Source organism: Eurypyga helias, unplaced genomic scaffold (assembly GCF_000690775.1).
Source record: "Eurypyga helias isolate BGI_N326 unplaced genomic scaffold, ASM69077v1 scaffold14896, whole genome shotgun sequence".
In the NCBI taxonomy this organism is placed as follows: Eukaryota; Metazoa; Chordata; class Aves; order Eurypygiformes; family Eurypygidae; genus Eurypyga; species Eurypyga helias.
In genome coordinates this window covers 15902-36034 of record NW_010258644.1, presented here as the reverse complement: position 1 = coordinate 36034, position 20133 = coordinate 15902, and the positions used below count along the sequence as shown (strand labels likewise).

The 20133-nt window shown below is 45.3% G+C and overlaps 1 protein-coding gene across 1 annotated transcript; it reads right to left on the bottom strand.

Moving 5' to 3' along the window:
* Positions 1 to 3006: 3006 nt before the first annotated feature.
* CLDN11 (claudin 11) lies at positions 3007 to 13230 on the bottom strand. The gene is made up of 3 exons (XM_010154421.1): positions 12976 to 13230; positions 10267 to 10431; positions 3007 to 3283 (listed from the first exon to the last, which is right to left on the bottom strand). Exons 1-3 carry the CDS (start codon positions 13199 to 13201, stop codon positions 3051 to 3053), a joined length of 624 nt encoding a protein of 207 aa, XP_010152723.1. The 5' UTR covers positions 13202 to 13230; the 3' UTR covers positions 3007 to 3050.
* Positions 13231 to 20133: the final 6903 nt, after the last annotated feature.

The window sequence follows — 20133 nt, the reverse complement described above, 5'->3', positions numbered from 1 at the left end:
GGGCATTTTGGGAGTGTGCAGAGCAGTATTTCAGCTTTGATCCTTTAAAAACTAGACAAGTTTAATGCTCTTTATGCTTCCTCCAAACGCTTTCCCTCTGGGTGCCAGCACTAATATCCTGTCCCATTCTTGGCCCCATCTCCTCACACCCCACGGTTGCAGATGTCCATTTTCCCTGCGGCTGCTCCAGAGTTGTTTTGCTTTGTTTGGATTTCTCTTCTCCTCCCTGAAATAAGGCTTATTCCTTCCTCTGAGCAACCTGCCAGAGCCTTTTAAGGGTTGGATTTGGGATCAGCCACCGATAACCTGTAACTGTGGGCAGGGTGAGCGGAGCCCCAACACCAGTCCCTGCCGAGGGTCCCCAGCCCCGTGTGCCTGAAGATGTCAAGTTGCATGCATCAAAAAACCCGTAAGCACTGCCTGGCAGTTCTCATTCCTCTTTGGGTCACGGACCACTGCCCGGGCCCCTCCAGCAACACCAAAGTCTCGCCAAAACCCCACATTCAAGCATCTCAGGTTTTCCTGTGCTTCCCCACACCCCAGTTTGCTCCAGGACCATTTGCAGGGCAGTGTTCCAGCACCTTTCTGCTCTGAGGTCTCCCACGCTGCTGTTGACCCAGGGGTTAAACATCGGAGCTCGACTAAAGCCAGAGGCAGTGGCGCACAATCCACAATCCCCGGGCAGCCTGCACAAGCTGGCACGTCTGTGCACCACCCCATTGCCCGCAGCACCCACACATCAATGGCAGCACTTATAGCATCTCTCCAGCATGTACAACAACTGCCTGTGCCCTGCCTGTGATGTAATGGGCAGAAGTGTCCTGCGGCCGGCCCCGCGCCGCTGCCCGCCACGGGCACATTGTATAGGATGGCAGCGACGCAAAGGCTGCACAACAGAGAGGCGTTCAAGATTGCTCCGTCTTAAAGGCCGGGGTTGTGTGTCGGAGCTGGAGGGTGATGCACAGGCAGCCTGGAACATGACCAGCCTCTCCTGAGGCCTCCTTATTCGCTCCTTTTAAATGCTCCCACCTTGGCATCCCACATGAAGGAGGCAACGCATGGGAGCTGCAGCATCCTTGCCCACAGCTGTGTCACCCAGTTTGGACTCTCCAGCTGAAGGAGACCAACATGAAAGGACAGTCCCTAATCCACCAAGGCTTGACAGTCCCTAATCCACCCTTGGAGGGGATGGTAAGGCACTGGGACAGGTTGCCCAGAGAAGCTGTGGATGCCCCATCCCTGGAAGTGTCCAAGGCCAGGCTGGATGAGGCTTGGAGCAACCTGGTCTAGTGGAAGGTGTCCCTGCCCATGGCAGGGGGGTTGGAACTAGATGGTCTTTAAGGTCCCTTCCAACCCAAACCGTTCTGTGATTCTATGATTGACTAGCAGCCTTGTCTTCAAATTCTTCCCCATCATTCCAAATAATTTGGTTGGTCCTCTCCTCTGTTGGCTCAATCCCCCCTCCTACATGCAACACTACCTGGGCTCTCCCCCTTGCCCACGCCTGAAGAGCAGCTATTCATCTTTTCCCGCCCCTGAAGCCTGGCTTACACAATTTATTTGAACTGAGTTAACATCTCTGGGAACAGATGGGATTTTGTATCCATGTAATTAAATTGCTACAGCCCCTGGTAAGGACAGAGTTAGATCTTGATCTCACACGGTTTTAATCAAAGAGAGCGATGACCCCAGATCAGACTCTTATTTTAGTTGAGAGCACTTCCAGCAACACGACTTATCAACTTCAGCACGCCCGAGCTGTGCTGGGGGTACATCTCCGCGGCCTCAGTGGGTCTCTAAGTCTCCCTGATGTGTAGAGTACTGTGAGATGGTACTTGTGGTGCAAGCTGCTATGGGGAACATTGGAAAAACAAATGATAAGACAGCATGCAGTACCACACAGGAAGATTACTCATATTTTAAGTATTCCCCTAAAAAAGCGAAAGGCCCACTTAATTCCACAGCAGAGCAAAACCTCTCATCATCAACTGCTATTGAAAAAAATAGTCTTCAAAATGATTAGGAAACCCCTGTCACGGAAAAGCTAGCTATGGCAATACACAGGAAGGAAGGAAGGAGAAAATTAAGCCAGTGGTTGCAGGTACTCTGTTATTTATTGTACAGTATTCCACTGAAAGTACAAAGGCATCATCAGTATTCACCAGAATTGTAACAGGCACATTACACTCCGTGTTAAAGTGTGCTACTTCAATGACGCAAGGCAGAACACAAATTTAGAGGAAGAAAGCAAAGAGTTTTAAAAAAAAAAAAAAAAAAAAAGTAAAACCACATTTTTAGTAACTGCTCTGTACAAAGGAAAAAAGAAACCAAACCAGAGTGCGGGGATTAGAGCCCCCAAAGTCACTTAAAACTATTCAAAAAGGCACTGTTATCTACCATGTGATTAGGACCTTTGGGTTCTGTTTCCTTCATACTGATGACTTGTGGGGGGTGGGGGAAATACTGTTACTGGAATGATCAAACTCATACAAAAGTATTTACAAAGGCAGAAAATAATCCCCTGCTCTTGTTCCAAAAGAGAAACATTTGCCTGGCCGGAGAGTACAGCCTTCCTCCCTACCCTCTCACCCAAACCGTGCCAGAGCAGGGACCTTGAACAGGGGAAAGCAAATAGTGACGTGGTGGGAGAAGCTGCCAGAGTCCTTCTAACAATGGGAAAGTCTCTCTCATTTCTGTTTTATTGCTTTAAACTCTCCTACAATCAGGGGAGCTAGAAAATAAAATAAAAACCCCTAAAACCCACATGACAACCCCAAACCGTCTGAGTCATCCTGGCTGCAAGCAGATGGGGCAGGTCGTCAGGACAAAATGGGGAGGACCAGGAGGTAGGGCTGGCTGGCGCTTTCTCTCTAGAGAAGGGGGGAACAGATGGGGGAGAATAACGCTTCGAACTACCAGACATTTGTGCTGCTTCTCTAAATCTTCCCCTGGGAGCCTGACAGCAGTGTGTGTCAGTAGAAGCAAACCCAGGGCATACAAACCCACCAGCCAAAGCATCCGACGGCAGCCGTGGGACATCCCCAGGACGCTTACACGTGAGCGCTCTTCGCGTGGGTAGGGGAGCTGGATCCCGAGGCGTAGTAGAAGCGGTTTTCACCAAACGTCTGGGCATCTCCCGAGCAGCAGACAATGATGCAGCCGCCGAAGAGGCAGAGGGCAGAGCCGATCCAGCCCGTGTAGAGGGAATAGCCGAAGCTCATGATGGTGGTCTCGCGGTGGGCGCACACGGGAAACCAGATGGTCGCAACGACACCGCACATGGCTGGGGAGAGGCGGAAAGGAAGGGTAATTCCGGCGTGTAACCCCACCACGGGGACAGAAGGCACAACAAAGGGGAGGGAAGGCTCTGCCGGACATGGGACAGAGACGAAGCCCGTCCCTCCTCCCTTGCCATCCCACAGTGGGGCCCAGGAGCATCAGCATCAGGCCTTGGTCCAAGAGACCAGAGAATCGTAGGATCATGGTGTCATTTAGGTTGGAAAAGACCTTTAAGATCATCAATTCCAACTGTTAACACAGCACTGCCAAGGCCATCACTAAACCGTGTCCCCAAGTACAGCATCCATACATCTCCTAAATCCCTTCAGGGATGGTGACTCCATCACCTCCCTGGGCAGTCTGTTCCAATGCCTGACAGCCCTTTTCATGACGAAATTTTTCCTAATATCGAACCTAAACCTCCCCTGGCACAACTTGAGGTCGTTTCTTCTTGTCCCATCACCACTTGTCACTTGGGAGAAGAGACCAACTCCCCCCCTCTCTGCACCCTCCTTTCAGGGAGCTGTAGAGAGCGATCAGGTCTCCCTGAGCCCCCTCTTCTCCAGGCTGAACACCCCCAGCTCCCTCAGCCGCTCCTCACAGGAATTGTGCTCCAGACCCTTCCCCAGCTCCATTCCCTGCTCCAGACACACTCCAGCCCCTCAGTGTCTCTCTTGCACTGAGGGGCCCAAAACTGACCCCAGTATTCGAGGTGCAGCCTCACTAGGGCCCAGGACAGGGGGATGATCCCTGCCCTGGTCCCGCTGGCCACACTGTTCCTGTTGCCGGCCAGGATGCCGCTGTCCTTCTCGGCCACCTGGGCACACACCGGCTCATGTTCAGCTGCTGTTGACCAACACCCCCAGGTCCTTTTCCGCCGGGCAGCTTTCCAGCCCCTCATCCCCAAGCTTGGAGTGTTGCAGGGGGTTGTTGTGACCAACCTCCTAGCAGGCAGCAGCGTGGGAGCCTCACAGGGAGAAAGATCAAGAGAGAACAGCCATCTCTGTCAGGCACCAACAAACAAAAAGAAAAAACAACTGCCGATTGACACAATCTGATATATTTATTACAAGGGAAACAGTTTTGTTCCCTAGAAATATCTTTAATGGGGAAGAATGAAAGTCATCCCTGAAACTGATGTTCTGGAGGAGCCGCAGAATTAGGAGTAGATTAGATATGAAGCAACATCATGAAAACCGTGTGCGTTGGTGAGACAGTAAAATCAGTGGCCCAGAATCAACAGTTTTAAATCACTATTTCTGCATGAACTCACGTGCTACATCCTCAGCCCACATCAATCAGCATCACTGCAGTTGCTTTACTGAAAGGCGACAAAAATATTCACTAAATACCCCAGCACTTAGTGAGACCAAGTTGGGTTTATAAAATACAAGCAGAAAATGGGCTAGGACAAAATAAGCAGCAGTACAGCATTGCTGGGGTGTTTTTATGGAGAAGGAAATGTCTCACAACTCTGGAAAGGAGATTCCCCTTCCCTGTGGAAAATTTCCCTGTATCAAGTGATGGGGACAAACTCAGCAAGGCTCTCCGGAAACCTATTGAACTGAATAGAAATAGGGTCTCATCTGAAACATTATTTTACCTAGAGTTTACAGGGGGTCAAAGAATGACTGAGGACTTCAATTTTGCTTGAAATTCCACATTTTTTTCCCACGAAAAGCAGGAAGGCTGCCAGGGTGGTGCTGCGAGGACTGCTAGGCAGGTGGCATGTGAAGTATATACCCTCAGGAGAATAGAGTGGGTTCAAATTCAGCACTTTGCAGGCAGCCAGGCTAGAGATCACCATATTTTCAGCGTGCAGCACACGTGCAAGGTTTGCTCAAAGCACATGTGCATGGCTTGCTCCGAGCAGGGAGAAAACCCCTGCCCTGAATTCTCCTTGTGCTACATAAGATCACACTCGCTACCCTCACTGAGGGTCCTACCTCCACCCTGCAAAGTCCCCATATGCACCGAGGGCAACAGGAGTTGATGGTGCTAATCACCTCACAGGAGCAGATCCTAAAACAATACTCCTTTATGGCTTGTACATCTGAGAAGGATTAAACTGTCAATATTTACTTGCCTCCGGGACAAGCTGTGCGGGACTCCATCCTTGCAGCTATCAGAATCAGAGCAAAACAATAACAGGACCATGGCAGCGTTAAAGATTTCCACTGACCGCATTAAAAGGTATCTGAAGGCGGCGGCGAAAAGTTAAGGTTACAAGAGGGGAAGAAAAAAGGGGGTGAGATTAAAAATAAAATTGTTTAGTTAAAGTGGAGAACAAACCATAGCTCCTGGCTGGTACCGCAGAAACCCCATCCCCAATAGCTGCAGTTATTGTGAGAGAAAATATTTTTATATGGAAAAGAGAAGAACATTTGAAGGATGCTAATAAAGCCAGTAATAATTTTGGGCCTCCTCAAAGCAAGGACCCTGTGGCTTTGGAAGGAATTTTTGGAGAAGGCAGGGAGGGGAGCACAGCATTTCTCCTGCGTGTGGATTAGTCCTGAAAACAGCTCGTGAGCCTCTAACGCTTTAAAACAAAAATGTATCAGTTGGGAATCCACAAAGCATTCTAATGGCTCCGGAAAAAAGGCTTCTTTGTTGTCCGGAAAAACACAATCATCTTTTCTTTTTCTGTCAGCAGTAAATATATATATATGTCCATAGACTATAAGAGCCTTATGCATCCAGACCCTCCCCCACAACACAGGACTGAAGAAAACACTTGCACTGGGGTGAGAAGAGCTCTCAGGGATGGTAACACAATGGCAGCTCTTGTGCGTGTGGTTCAACTACATGTAAAACCACCTTATTTTAATGCGGACAATACTAGAAAGCTGCGAAACACAAGCCAAGGGCTTTGCATGGGTTAGCTTGACCTCTCTGTCTTCGGAGGCTACCAGCTGCCGTCAGTCACCAGTGACCCCGTTGCTCAGCAAGAGGAACGCCCTGAAACAGAACGGGATTTCATCCCTCTGCATAGATTAGATTGGGTTGTAAATCCTCCGAGAAGATGTGAAAAGGATCGTTTGCAATTGCACTATTTCTCGGTGAACTCAAATTTTGGTCTAGCTGTATCACAGAGAAAGGCTGAAAAAAAGGCTGATACACCAAGAAACCCAAAGGGATTGGACCAAGCATTTTAGGGCAAGTCTCAAGTACTAAAATAGCTGCTTACATGTTCCAGCTCTCTGAAGAGAAATTATTGTCCCTTTTCTTTTGTGCTGATGCCAAGAGACCCTTTGCCTCTCCCTAAATATGAATGTATTCAGGTAGTGGAGCTGCTGTAGTCAACGTAGTCTAGCAGAAAAGTGAAAGAAAGTCTGCAAACAGAAGGAATATTTTCTTCCAGACCCACTATATTAGCTGGGAAAACAGGCATGTTTTGGGGCACACACATACAGGAAAGTTTGCCTGCTTTCTGCGGCTAGAGAAGGCAGCCCCGTAAAAGCCGCTGCCTCTACGTACAAAAATCATCCCTGTAACAGATGGTATGGTTGTCCTTGCTCCATCAGATCACTGTGAATCCACAGGGACACATCCCAGGCTCCCAGCATTTCTAAGTCCTTTTTGACTATGGACTTGCAGTGGCTCGATCTGTTGAGCTGAAACTCTTAACAGTCCGCATTTCGGGCATATCTGAATCAGATGGAAGTAGACATAGACAAGAAGCACAGAAGGTGCTTGGGGATGTGGGGGAGATCGAGCAGGATTACTCTAACTCAAGGGACAGCGAGTCCCTGCCAAATTCTTTAGCAGTTAAGTTAAAGACTTTCTGCAGAAGAAAAAATACTTCTCTTTCACAGCTAAATTTAACCATTCTGAGTTGCTGACTCACAGTCACACCGATTTCTCTTTCAAAGCATTGGTTGAAATACCAGATATCCATGATTTCTTTTTTTTTAAATATGTTCAAGGCCATCTTTTTATCTTAATTTCTATGGTTTTACAAATAAATCTCATGCCGTGTCCCGAAAAACTTAACATCCTTTATTTATTATCCAATAGCATATAGTATATATATACAATATGGCCATTTTGCAAGAGTAATTGCCAGTAACTAGTGTATTTTTCATCTGTGGTTTCCAGAGTCTTGAGTCCCTCACCTCCATTAGGAAAATGCCATCGGTTACCAGCACGGGGTCCCCTGAATTAGTATCAACAACACGGGTTGGGCCAGGGTTTTTCCATCAACACTAGTGTATGCAATGTTTTCATACTGGCTCAAAGCAAACCTTTGCTGACGGTTGTTTTCGGCAATAAATCCATTCTCTCGGACAGATAGGATCAAGCAAAGACATAAATACATCAGCAGGCAGGATAGGAGGGTGTGCACCATGCAGGTTGCACTCTGCAGCCTGCTATTATCAGCGGACAGAAAAATCAATGGAATATCTGATCCCATGGTTTTCCTGGCAAGATTTCAACTTTTTTTTGTTTGTGGATTTTTTTTTTTCCCCACACTGTTTCAACCCCGGTTTTCCTTTTTAAGAAATTTCGGTCACAAACTGCCATCCCTTCCCCGAGCAACAAGTGAAGTTTGCCACAGGGCCAGCTCCCCTGATCGCATTCCCACTCCCTACTGCCCTGTTAGTGAGCGTTTGGGGGTTTGTTTCCTTTTAACCAGAGCTCTGGGAGTTGGTCTCCGCTTGGAAGAAAAGGCTGGAGCCCAAGTGGTTGGGGAAAACCACAAATGAGAGTTGAGTGGCCAGAGGGTAAATAAGAACAGCCCAGGGCATATTACTTCTAGAACATAATTAGTTTTAAGTCAGTCAATATTATGATTTTTGAGGCCTGATTTATGCTTATTAAATACACATTAATATTATTAATTGTTAAATTAATTATTAAATGAGAAGTGGCAACCCCTCATTTTGCAAATAACAGATCATTAATCAGCTTAAATAATGTCCAAGTCCCAAGCTCTGTGCACTATTTTCCTTCCAAAGGTACTGTCTTGCTGATCAGCCTGGAAAAATTCGGGTTTTTTAAAAATACATGTGGGTGGGTTTGTGTTTTGAGTTTTTGAGTTTTTTGGGTTTTGTTTTTTGTTTTTTTTTTTAAGAGCAAAAGAAGCTTATTTATTCTTCATTTGTATCTGAAAAAAAGAGCATTATTGTAATTGTGACTAAAACATTGTGATCAGGGTGCTGTTCCCAGCCCAGATCTTTCAGGACATCACCGACATGAACAAACCACTTCAACTGCAGATACTTCAAAACTCACAGGGGTAAAAATCAGTAAGAAGCCCAAATCTGACCCAAAGAGCATTCGCCTGCCAGCGTCTCTGTACACACACATTTCCTTTCCTCACAGCATCTACTTAGTGGGAAAATCATGTTCTGACGCAGAGAGGAGCCTGGCTTACGGAGCACCACAACCTCGCTTCTCCATCCTCATCCATCTGTTCTCCTCCCTGGCTTTACACTGCAGCAAGACCAGGATGGCAGAGGGGCATACCAGGCCCCAAACTCTGGTTCAAGATATGGGATTTCACTTGTCCTAATGCAGCATCACCCAGTACTACCACTGCAATTTGTTTGCCACGTGTGCTGGCCCTGTAATGCTGCTGCCCTTTGGCAAAGCAGATTTAAGGGCAATACGCTTGCCTCCACGTCCGCAGCTGTGCAAACGGGGCTGATCCACAGCACGATTCTCCTTCACTGGAACCAAAAACCCACATTATTTTGTGACAAAGGTCAGGTCTGCTGGCCCTCCCCTATCCCGGGCAGGGGAAATCCGGCAGAGCAGCCTCCTCCAGCACTAAAATTTCATTCATGGGCAGAAAAAGCCACTTTCTTTCACTTTGCCAACCCCACACACGTGACTCGAAGTCCAGGACAGGGATGAAAGCCACATTCCAACAGCTCTCCAACAGGGCTGTTCATGATCAAGATGTCCTAAACAAGCCCTGTACAGCTGATTTTAGGATTTCCAGCCATGGCAACTTACTCTTAAACCCTACAGATGTTGAAAATGCCCTTTGGTCTCAGTCCCTTGGATTTCGGATATACTGACTTGTACTAACCGCTTCCCACCAAGGCACTGGAGGAGAGAACACTGTCATGGAAGGAGCATCCAGAGGACAGCCCCTCAAGCGTGCAGCTATATCCAGTGCCCACTTGAAAAAAAAATAGGGAGAAGAAGAAGAAAGAAGACGGGCATGATGTCAGTGCTGGCTGCCGAGGCCAGCAGAGCCACACAAAGAGGCCACTTTCCCTCACCCCTCCTCCTCTGCCACATAGACGGGTAAAAACAAGGCACCGCAGCCTGTTGCTGAGATGACGAGGCTTCAAGAACATGCAGGTGTTGCGTTGGGGACAATGAGCTCCACAGTCTGCACTGCTCAAAACAATCTCCTCCGCAGGCACTGAGGATGGGAAGAAATTCCCAGGGGAACTTGGAGGGGCAAGGCTGACCAGAAGGGGTTGGGAGGCACAGGGAACATGCCACCCCTCTTCCCAGGTCCCTGCCACCTCCTTGCCCCCTCTGCTTTTGTCCCTGCAGCACCAGCACCCACTCGGCCACGGGTTTCCCCCCTCCCACAACTCAGCCTGCTTTGACCTTACTGCACCTGCAATGCCTGAAATTCGGACCCTATTCTTTCCCTGTAAGTAGCCTGGGAGTTTAGACCCCTTTCCAAAAATAGTATTGCTTCCACAGCCAACCAGCCAAACCAGCTGCCTGTGCACGACCACCATCACCCTCCCGCAGACGCAGGCGGTGGCCGTGCCCAAGGGCTCCACAGGACAATGCAGAGCATTGTCACAGCCCTCCCCTCTTCACCCTGCCTCCTGTCTTTGCCCTCCCACTCCCGCTCGTGCCTTGTGTTCCCCGCAGCCATGCTGGAGAGCTTCGGGGTCGGCCCAGCCTGGACGACGGTGCTTTCAGGTGAACGTGCTCAACCAGCTTGCACCGCGCCATCCTGGAGCAGACGACCTCCAGCTCCGCACACGGTGGGGCCGGCGGGAGCCTTACCCAGAAGGATGATGAGGATCCCTCCCAGCTGGGATCGCCGGTACTTGGCAGCTCCAGGCTCATGGCCCATCCGGATGCAGGGCAAGACTGTTATCAGCAAGAAGATAGCAGGAAGACCCAGGACAGAGGCGGCGATCATCAGTGCTCGACACGCTTGGACATACCCTGTGGGCAAGGCAAGGGAAGAGTACTTCAATTATTTGGCACAAGAGAAGGAGATCATTGGACAAAGGCTCCCATTTGATTAGCTCCCAATGCTTGCCTGGAGTACAGGAGACAGGTTCAATCTTTTGTGCAAACAATTAAGGCAGTGAGACTGCAGTACAGTGGGTAGTGCATGGACATGGGATGTGCAAGCTCAAGATTTTCCACTGAACAAGTAGAACTGCCTGGAAAACACAAACTCTTCGCAGCAATACACTGAGAAATCATGGAGCTGGGAAATATGGGAAGGGAAAGTAGGAGAAACAGCTAGGAAGGAGTTTTCCTATAACTTTTCACAGGGAGAATCTTGATTAAATAATGAGAATTTGCAGTCTGAAAGAGCAGCCTGCTGTGAGCAGAGGAGGCCACAGTCATCTACAGGAGGGAAGACCCACTGCTGAAATATGCAGGTCCCTGAGATGCGACCACCAGCTGCCCAGAGGACCTGGGAGGAGGAAGGACATCACTAACCACAGCCATGTCCCAGTTCTGTGCCTTGGGAGTCCAGCCTGGCGCTGGGGTTTCAGAAGAGACTAGTAGCTGCCCCCGTGCAAACCAACAGCCCAACACAAGGCTGCGAGGAGCAACAGGAGACAGGGACTGTGGGTGTGCTGGGCAGGGACATGCTATTTCTACCACTCTGTGAGGGTCCATGTATAATAATGTAGCAAATTATTTTATATTCTTATATATTTATATACAATTCTTAATATAAAATATAAAACTTATATATAAATCAACAGAACCAGGTCATTATTTGCATAAAAAAAAAAAAAAGTGTAGGATTTGCTCCAGGGCCTGGTGAGTCTCCACCAGCTCTCAGGACAGCCTCAGCAGAGCAAATGTGCTGACTCTCTTTCCCCTCTTAACAAAATGAAGCTGCCTCACGCAGACGCTGGGTTTTGTGACCTCTCAAACAGTATCAGCAAAAAGGTGCCTCAAGCAAATCCTGCTGACATACAGGCAAGACTCCAGGAATAGGATTTTACTGTTCCTAGAAATGCAGATTCGGTATATTCAATATTTGCTTCATTTTTTCATGAGGAAACTTAACAAAAAAAGTTACCTGAGGAGTTCAGGGCAAAAAATGAGGGCAGATGGCAGTGCCCAGTGGCGTTTCTATGCAATCAATCCCAAATAAACAAGAATACAAACACATTCGTTTTAAAGATTTGACTCAGGCAACGAAATAAATACATTTCAGCTAGCAGGCACACCAGGATAAACTTCCCTTTCATGGAAAGCTGTGGGTATCAAATAGGTTACAAGCAGAAGCATCCTGTTTTGTGATTTGTTTCTGCTGGAGAGAAGCATTGGTTTCCGCTGCTGAAAGACCTATTTACCTATTAATTAAATTTTATCCAATAATGTTCCTTTGGGGCAAGCCTTTTCTCTGTCTGCTGTGCCAGATCATATTGAGCAAGCAAGAAGGAAGTTAAACTTACTACAGTAAAAGTACACATACACAGAGAAAGGGAAAATAGGAGCTACTTCAGAGACTGAGTATTTCTAAGCACTATGTGACACAGACAAGGCTCTGCAACAGAGAGAAATTTGTGAACAATCTTTCTAACCTCTCATGAAATAATCTTCATGACAGTCTAAACAAATAAACAAAATAATACGAAAGAAAACTACAGGGAATGGTTATTTCTACCCTGTCAGCTTTTGAAGAGGCATCGCTGACATGCTAGAGGAGGTGCAAACCAAAACACAGTGGAACGAAGCAGCGCTGCAGAGTTAACAGTGATTGAAACAGGTAAGATCAATAACTAAACTTACAGGGACAAGACCACACAAGACTTTGGCAGGATTCATTAGCTCTAAAGATGCATTAATACTGGTGAAACACCTTGCTTAATTCTTGCTCTGCAGTAAACTAGATGAAAATTGCTATATAATTAGAAAATATCAAGACAAGTTAAATGTAGCTACATCTGTTTGCCGTGTAGGAGTTCTGTCTTGCCTTAGAACATGTGGGAAGCACAAGACCATCAAGACTAATGACAATCTTCCAAAAGATTAAAAGCCATAGCAGCATTAATAATAGATGCTGAAAGATTCATTATACTCAGAATCACTTTAAGGAACAGGGCCTTAACATTTGTAATAGCTCATCATCATCTCAAAGCAAAACTCAAAATACCCTATTATAACCCGAAGTACCCTTATACCTCTACATACTACCTATGTTTGGCAATGCCATCTAGAAATAAGATGGGGAAGGAAGAGTGAGTGTTTACTAAAAGCAATGATTAAACTGGACTTTAATACACCCTGATAACACATGATACCTGGGTATGACTAAAACCAGGTACAAATTAATGAGAATCACACTTAGAGCTATTATTCACGTTCTTCAGTGTATTTAACGACCCATCTCCTGCGCTGATGCAGCTGAAGGAGCTTGGTCACTCCTTCATCCTGCAGCAGGACCTGCCCCGCTCGGAGCCCAGCTTTGCCCCTCAGCTCTGGGTGGGATGGGGGAGGATGGGGCACACGTACCTGGCAGTATGAGGATGTCCACGAGGGGCTTGCAGTGATAGAGACCTGTCGCCATGACACAGTCTGCCCACAGCCCCTTGGATCCCAGCTCATCCATTTTCCTGCAGGTGGTAATGGTGTAGCCGCAAGTCACCACCCAGTCGTTGGTGGATGTTGCCACGATCACCCCGATCCAGCCGATAAAGCTGCAGATAAATCCGGCCAGGTGCAGGCAGGTGGCCACCATGGCGATCCTTCGGGGCGGCGAGCTGGACAGGAGAGCTCCCGAAGGGCTTCAGCAAAGCCAGCTGCCCAGCTCCCTGCTGCCGGGACCTACTGGGAGCAGGATGGACGGGAGTTTGGTGGGAAGAGGTCCCTGAGTGCTGCTGCAGGCACTCGGCTGCCTCTGCCCAGCTCCCTCCCTGGGAGGGGTTTAGAGCTGCCTCCAGCCCCATAACGCATGGGAGGAGCGAGCGGGGAGCCCCAACTTCTGCCCGTTCATCAAGGCAGTTGGAGGGGAAGGAGGGGGTGAAGAGGAGGAGACACAGAATTACACCCACCCGTGCTTGAAAAACAAACCGGACTGCTTTATTGGAATGCAAACAGCCTGACTGTTCAAATTTCGGCAACAAGGGAGGAAAAACTAAAGCAGTGTTTTTGAGCTGAAGACAAGCGATCACACTGGACCTCTTCACGGAAAGACAGGGCAAGAAACGTGGTGGACAGAGTTACTCAGGAGCTGGAATTGATCATCTCATCAAAGTCATCCGCACGCCGCAGTAAAAGGACAAAATCAGTCGGGTCTTTCCTGCTGTTTTCAGTAACTGCAAAAACATGAGACCCGTCACTGCATTCTCTGCTTGTGCCTGGGTTTTCAGAAGTATTCACTAACCCTCACAGGGTCTTCAGTATGTTTTTAACAGCACCTTATTTCTACTTTTGAATGCCAAAATTGAAATGACCGTTTTTTTACTCAGACTCATTACGAGTGTAACTTTTACTCTACCCAACAGAGGAACGAGCAGCCCACTTCAATATGTCAAAAGAAGAGAAACCTCACAGCCCATCCCGCATCAGGAGAAACAGGCGATTTAGGTATTTTCCTAACTTTCCCTTGCGTTTTCACAAGCCCAGATGTACGTTATCGGGTGCCAACACCCCCCTCGTGAGATTTCATCACCGTGCGTCCCCCAGTGCTTCTGACTGAGCAAAGGGAAGGGTTGGATCCAGGCAGATAGGACATGCCTGGAGGGACCACTAGTGGAGAGGTGTCCCCATTGCACAGGGAAAATGAGCGGACAAGGGATTCGATTCATTCCTAGAGCTGGTGCTGGATGAGAAATAACTGAGGTGCTGGGAGTGAAATCTATCCCGCCCTTCATCCAACAGCATTTTTTCCCGTTCTTTAGCAAATAAAGTGAAAAATGTGAACAAGACCATCCTAAGCTTCATTTGTCACATGTTCCTTAGTTTCAAAATTCAAGGGCACGGGGCCACAGCTGTTTTGTCAAAGCTTCACCTAAACGCTGGAATTACTACATAAAAGAGTTGAAAACTCTCTCTGAAGAGGAGCTTTTATAATAAATAAAAATGTTTTCACATTTGTTTTATACTGTTAGTTACTTCTTGGCCTATTTCTATAGCTGGTTCAGAGTATTTTTGTGAAGCCATGCTGCCAGCTGGCCTTACGTGGACTTTCCTGAAGGGATTCCACCTTTCTACACAGCTTATTCTTCTACTGCACCGGCTTCAGGTGAAGCGTGCTGTTGCTTACATCCAACCACTGTTTTCGTGGTTTCTAGGGATCAATTCTAGATGGATTTCATCTTTTCCCAAACAATATTCCTGCTTATTTATTATTCAGGAACTAAACTCATCATCTCTCAAGTGAAATTAGTGTTGTTCCACTTCGTGGACCACGGAACTGTGTTGGCCTGATCACGCGTCGCCTCCTGCATTTGGAAGGAGACGAGCTGACAAATGAACACATCCCTGTCTCTCCCCTCCACTGACTCAGTTTTCATTTCTTCAGTCTGGTATTTCATCCATCTCAATTCAAACCGTTCTGTAAATTAAACATCTGATCTTTGTATCAAGTACAGATGCACACAGCTTAATACTGCCTTTTGATTAATATCAGCCATAATGATACTAAACCACTTTGGGATGATTGATCCCAGCCTAATGGTACTGTCACCACACAGTCTTCTGGAGTTTAAAAACTCTGCATATTGTCTAAATCACATTAGTACTTAGATATTCAACATACTTCTAAGTATTTCATTTTCTTTCGAAATACAATAAAATTTTGCAACATCTTGATATCCCATTTCATCCCAAAGCTGAGATTAGAAGTATTTCTCCTGGCGATAGGGCAGGCACATCCTAATGCACAAAAAAAATCATAGAATCGCAGACTGGTTTGGGTTGGAAGGGACCTTAAAGACCATCCAGCCCCATCCCCCTGCCATAGGCAGGGACACCTTCCACTAGACCAGGTTGCTCCAAGCCTCATCCAGCCCGGCCTTGGACACTTCCAGGGATGGGGCATCCTCAGCTTCTCTGGGCAGCCTGTGCCAGGGCCTCCCCCCCTTCACCACAAAGAAAGACTTCTAAAATGCTGTGAGATACGAATTCCCAGGCTGTGAATGCATCCCAGTGTAATTTAGCCTATGGTTTCCTGAACCACAAAAGCTTCTTACACTGCCGCATCTTCCTTCACAAACGCGTGTGTCAGAGCGTGCAGCAGCTCAATGGGCAAGAAGGAAAAGTTGCGCTTCAGTAACTGGTCCTGTTCAGCAATACTCAACCCGGTGCCCCCAGGGCAGTTTGAATTATTTCATTAGTGTTGACAGAGACAGGAAAGATTTACTGATAAATAGCACCACCACTATTTAACAGAACATAAGTTAGCATGCTGCAAGTGAACGATTCACAAGATCAATAAAAATAAGAAATGAAGACTGACTTCCCAGCTACATGCCTAATAAACTGATAGGCTTAGGGCAATATTATTAATATTTGCCATTTTTAAAGCAAGTGCTACACACACATTTATTTCAGCAACCGTGTGAGCACCTTAAAAATCAATCTTTTCACCCCGTCACTCAAGCAGTTTCTCCTTGATCAGCATTGTTTGACTAGAGCCATGCATGGCAGTTAGTCATACTTACACCAGCGATCAACACCCTATGACTTCTTCCTCATAAAAATGACTCACCTTGAACTTTTTCTCTGCAGGGTTTTCAGCCCGGTAGTTTCTCCTTCCTTTGAAGATACAGCAGTATAAAAATATAACGTGGGATGCAGCAATAAGCAGGGTTAACTCTTTAAGGGTAGAGACAGTTGTTCGTTTTCTTCCATACAAAAGGTTGAGCTCATTGACACATCACCAATTTCATCTTCATCGGGGTTAATACCACTCATGTGTCTTTTCAGCTGCAAAATCCAGGCAAGTACATGGTAGCATTAAGGGTTTGCAATAATGAAACAAAACCAGGATTTCCCATATGCAAGACTGGTACCGTAACACAAGAACAAAGCATTTTGCTCTGATTTGATGGGAAGGAAAAATATCAAAGTGTGTGTATGCGACCACACTTTCTTAACGGTCAGAAAACCCCAATCCCCCAGTATGAATAAAATGACCTAGAAAATCTCCAAATACTATTTGTAGTACAAGTTTTATTTTCTTATCACAATCTAGAGGTTTTTGTGGCCAACAGAACACAGCCTGTTCTTATACGTAAGCGAAACTCAACCTAAATGGAAGATCCATTCATATAGAGCTTACAGGAACAGCTCCCCCTTTTCCTTTTGCCTCCTTCCTCTCTCTTCTACCCTGAATTTTCTGCTATTTAAGCTCTCCGAGAGTAGACAAAAATGTTAAGTAACACAACTGCATTATTTACAAAAACTAAGAACCCCCGAGAGTCACTGTGGGGCATATTTTCCATCAGCAAATAATTTCTCATTTCTGATTTTAACTTTTTATAAATCTCAGCATTTTATACGGTGATGTCTGACTTTTGTCTTCTTCAGTACTCAGCTGGTAAGGAGAGGCGTGAACAACCCAAACATTGCTCAAATAGTCAAGTAACAACAAAAGCTGTGTGCCAGAGAACACGCCAAATACACAAGTGGTTGTATTTACATGTATAAATACCAGATTTATGCCAAGATACACATGACCTAGTGTCAGTATCATCACAGAGCCATAAGAGCTTTAAAAGATGGACCCATGGTGGGGGAGGGCTATTGATCTCATAGATTTTGCTAAAAATTCCCCTTAGAAAACCGGGGACCTGCTGCAGGCAGTGGGAGTTGTGCTAACAAGCTTCAGTGTAGTCAGGTTCTAATTTACTGGAATCGAAGCAAGGAAGATGCTGTCTTCCTTAGAAAAGCACCGTTGTTAAACACCACCTGAAAAGCCAAGTTTAGAAGTCAGTATTCAAAAATATTACCAAGACAAGCGTTCTGACATTACAGTTCTTTATTTGTTTTTGAATCCACAATCTATACAGGTATTTACAAGGCATGAAAATGGATAACAGCACAAAATACAATTGAGGTATAAGCTAAGAGCACAGTATGTCATGTTTCAATAAATATAATTCAAAATTTGTAAACTAAGTGACCAGATAGATGCATCTTGCTTACTAAAACCATATAAAATATCTGTTAAATCTCACGTGAGGTAGAGGACAGTTTTGTGTGTCATGTAATGCAACCACAGCAACTCTTAACAATAAGACTGTACATCATTGGCAAAGTATTAGAAAAAGTGTTGAATGCACTGATCCTGTTTCACAGGCTTTTACTGTGGTTTCGGAGTAGTCATTCAACCTGTTGCCTCGAGCTAACAGAGACTCTGGTGTTTTGCAGCTACTTTCTGTAATGTATTAAGATAATTATCCTGGCACATCACCATCAATACATACTTTCGAGAGCGCGGATGAAAACACAAAACCAGATTTTGTCAATCACAGAAAGCAACCTAATGGCAATAAAATATTTGAGACCAACTTTTTATTATTTCCGAGAATTAGTTTAGATACAGTACAGCTGTGCTTTCCGTTGTGAGGTATCTGTATTTGAAGAAAAACAATTCAGTCGATATCATTACATTGAATCAATTTTCAAATAGCAAAGTTTTATACCATTTGTTTGCTGTGCTTGATGAAGTGCTTAAAACTCATTTTTCAAGCATTTTCCAACTGAACCACTAACCCTGAAAAAAACCCCAATGCTCTAAGTAATGGAGACACACGACAAAATTGTGCAATTTGTAAGCAATAACTGCTGACGTTCACAAAAGCTAAAATGGGTGTCCTTTTGAAAGAGGGATATGCAACAAACAGAAAATTCTACAAGCTTTCTGTAACAAAAACTGATGAATGCTGGCTCTACAAAGGTAATGAGCAAAAAGAAAATTGAAATGTGCAGCTCTCTGCTGCTTACTATTGACAGCTTGAATAAAACTGCTGAAATATTGCAAGCACAGATTTAACAGGTCGGTGCAATTACGTCTTTTGCTGACTTCACCACGTTCTAGAAAAACTCTTTTCTGTGGATTAATTACATCAACTAAGTGCAGAAAAAATACAAAGTTGTTATCTTTACCGACAATCAAAATATATACTCTACAAACAAGTGAATTCTAGGAAGCTGACCGCGACAGCATTGAAGGCCAACTTCACCACTAATGCTAGGAAAGTTTTCCAAAAATCTCATAACACGTTCTAGCTATCCCCTCCCCCAATAAAAAACAAGAATGTATGAATAAAATGCTGTGACTTCTAAAATATGGGCCAACCCTATTTTTTCGGGCCACCATTAGCTTGATGTTCCCACTCAACTTTTCCTACTTCACTAATTGCATTACGCCTTTACTATATACAAATGATTTTACACCTAAGCTATTAATATATTAAATATAGAATAAAATTAGTTTAAGAATGTGAAACGTAACTACATTTATCTATATACTCAGGCTAAACGATATGCTTTACAAAAACTAAAACACAGACTTAGCTAAGTTTGGAGATTTAGATAAAAATCTCTTTCGTCTAGGGATACTTTTAAAAAAAGGACAGGAGCAAACTAGATATTCACCTTGAATCCCACTCACTTTGTTCCAAAAGTAACTTTGATCTTGGTCTAAGTTTAATAATGCCACTTGCAGCATTACGGACAATTTTAGGATTTCTTCCTAAAGGCTTCACATCACAACTATCTGGGAAAATTACTTCCTGCTTGAAGGATCAGCAAGCAAGAACTGAAGGCAAAACAAATAATACATAAAATGAGCATGCTGTGACTAAAAGCGAGGACCTAATGACACAATTCGTTTCTACCCTTAAGTGTGCACTTAAGCGAGGGCCCTTAAGCGTGCATTCCAAATTCCTATATCGGGCTGTAAAATAAACCGCTCAATGTAACTAGGGTAAGGTAGTGAAAAAGGTCAACAAGTATTTGTTCTAGAACTCATACAGCATAATTTACAATTTCCTAAAAAACTATCTTTCAAAGACTGTGAACACACAGAATCTATGGCACATTCATGTATACATTATTACTTGAAATCAGTATAAAATTAAGTCTACACGTATGAAAATTATTTGTTATGTAAAGAGCCTGAAATCCGTATTTAAGAATTTTTTAAAAGGATTACAATAATTTAAAATGCATTCTAACTTTAGGTTAACTAAATGGAATATTTACAAAGCTACTTTTTAAAGTCATTTTAATAAACGTTCCATTAGCTTTTTCAGCCAGATGTTTTAAAACAATTAGGAGGCCTTATCTGCAGCCGGAATTGCTAAAACTTCACAGAGCTGCTTGAGCTCTTGCAACAGTGAAAATACCAGTACAAATTACGGGCACGGTCTGCAGCAAAAGCCAGTTACCAGCTGGTTGAGGGACGGCTGAGGCACAGGAACCCGGGCTATACCAGGACTCCACTGCTGAGCATCAGCCGGCGGCAAAAGGGGAAATCCGAGCAGAAACACAGACGAGACTGGAATGAAAACGGAATATACAGTATTCCAACAGAATGACCCCATACATCCAGCAGCTAAACTATAAATACTGTGATAAATTAGTTACTGCAGCGGTATTAAACGGGTCTGTACGGGCTTATCTACCCCGCCAATCAAATGAGTCTGGTTCAAACACTGA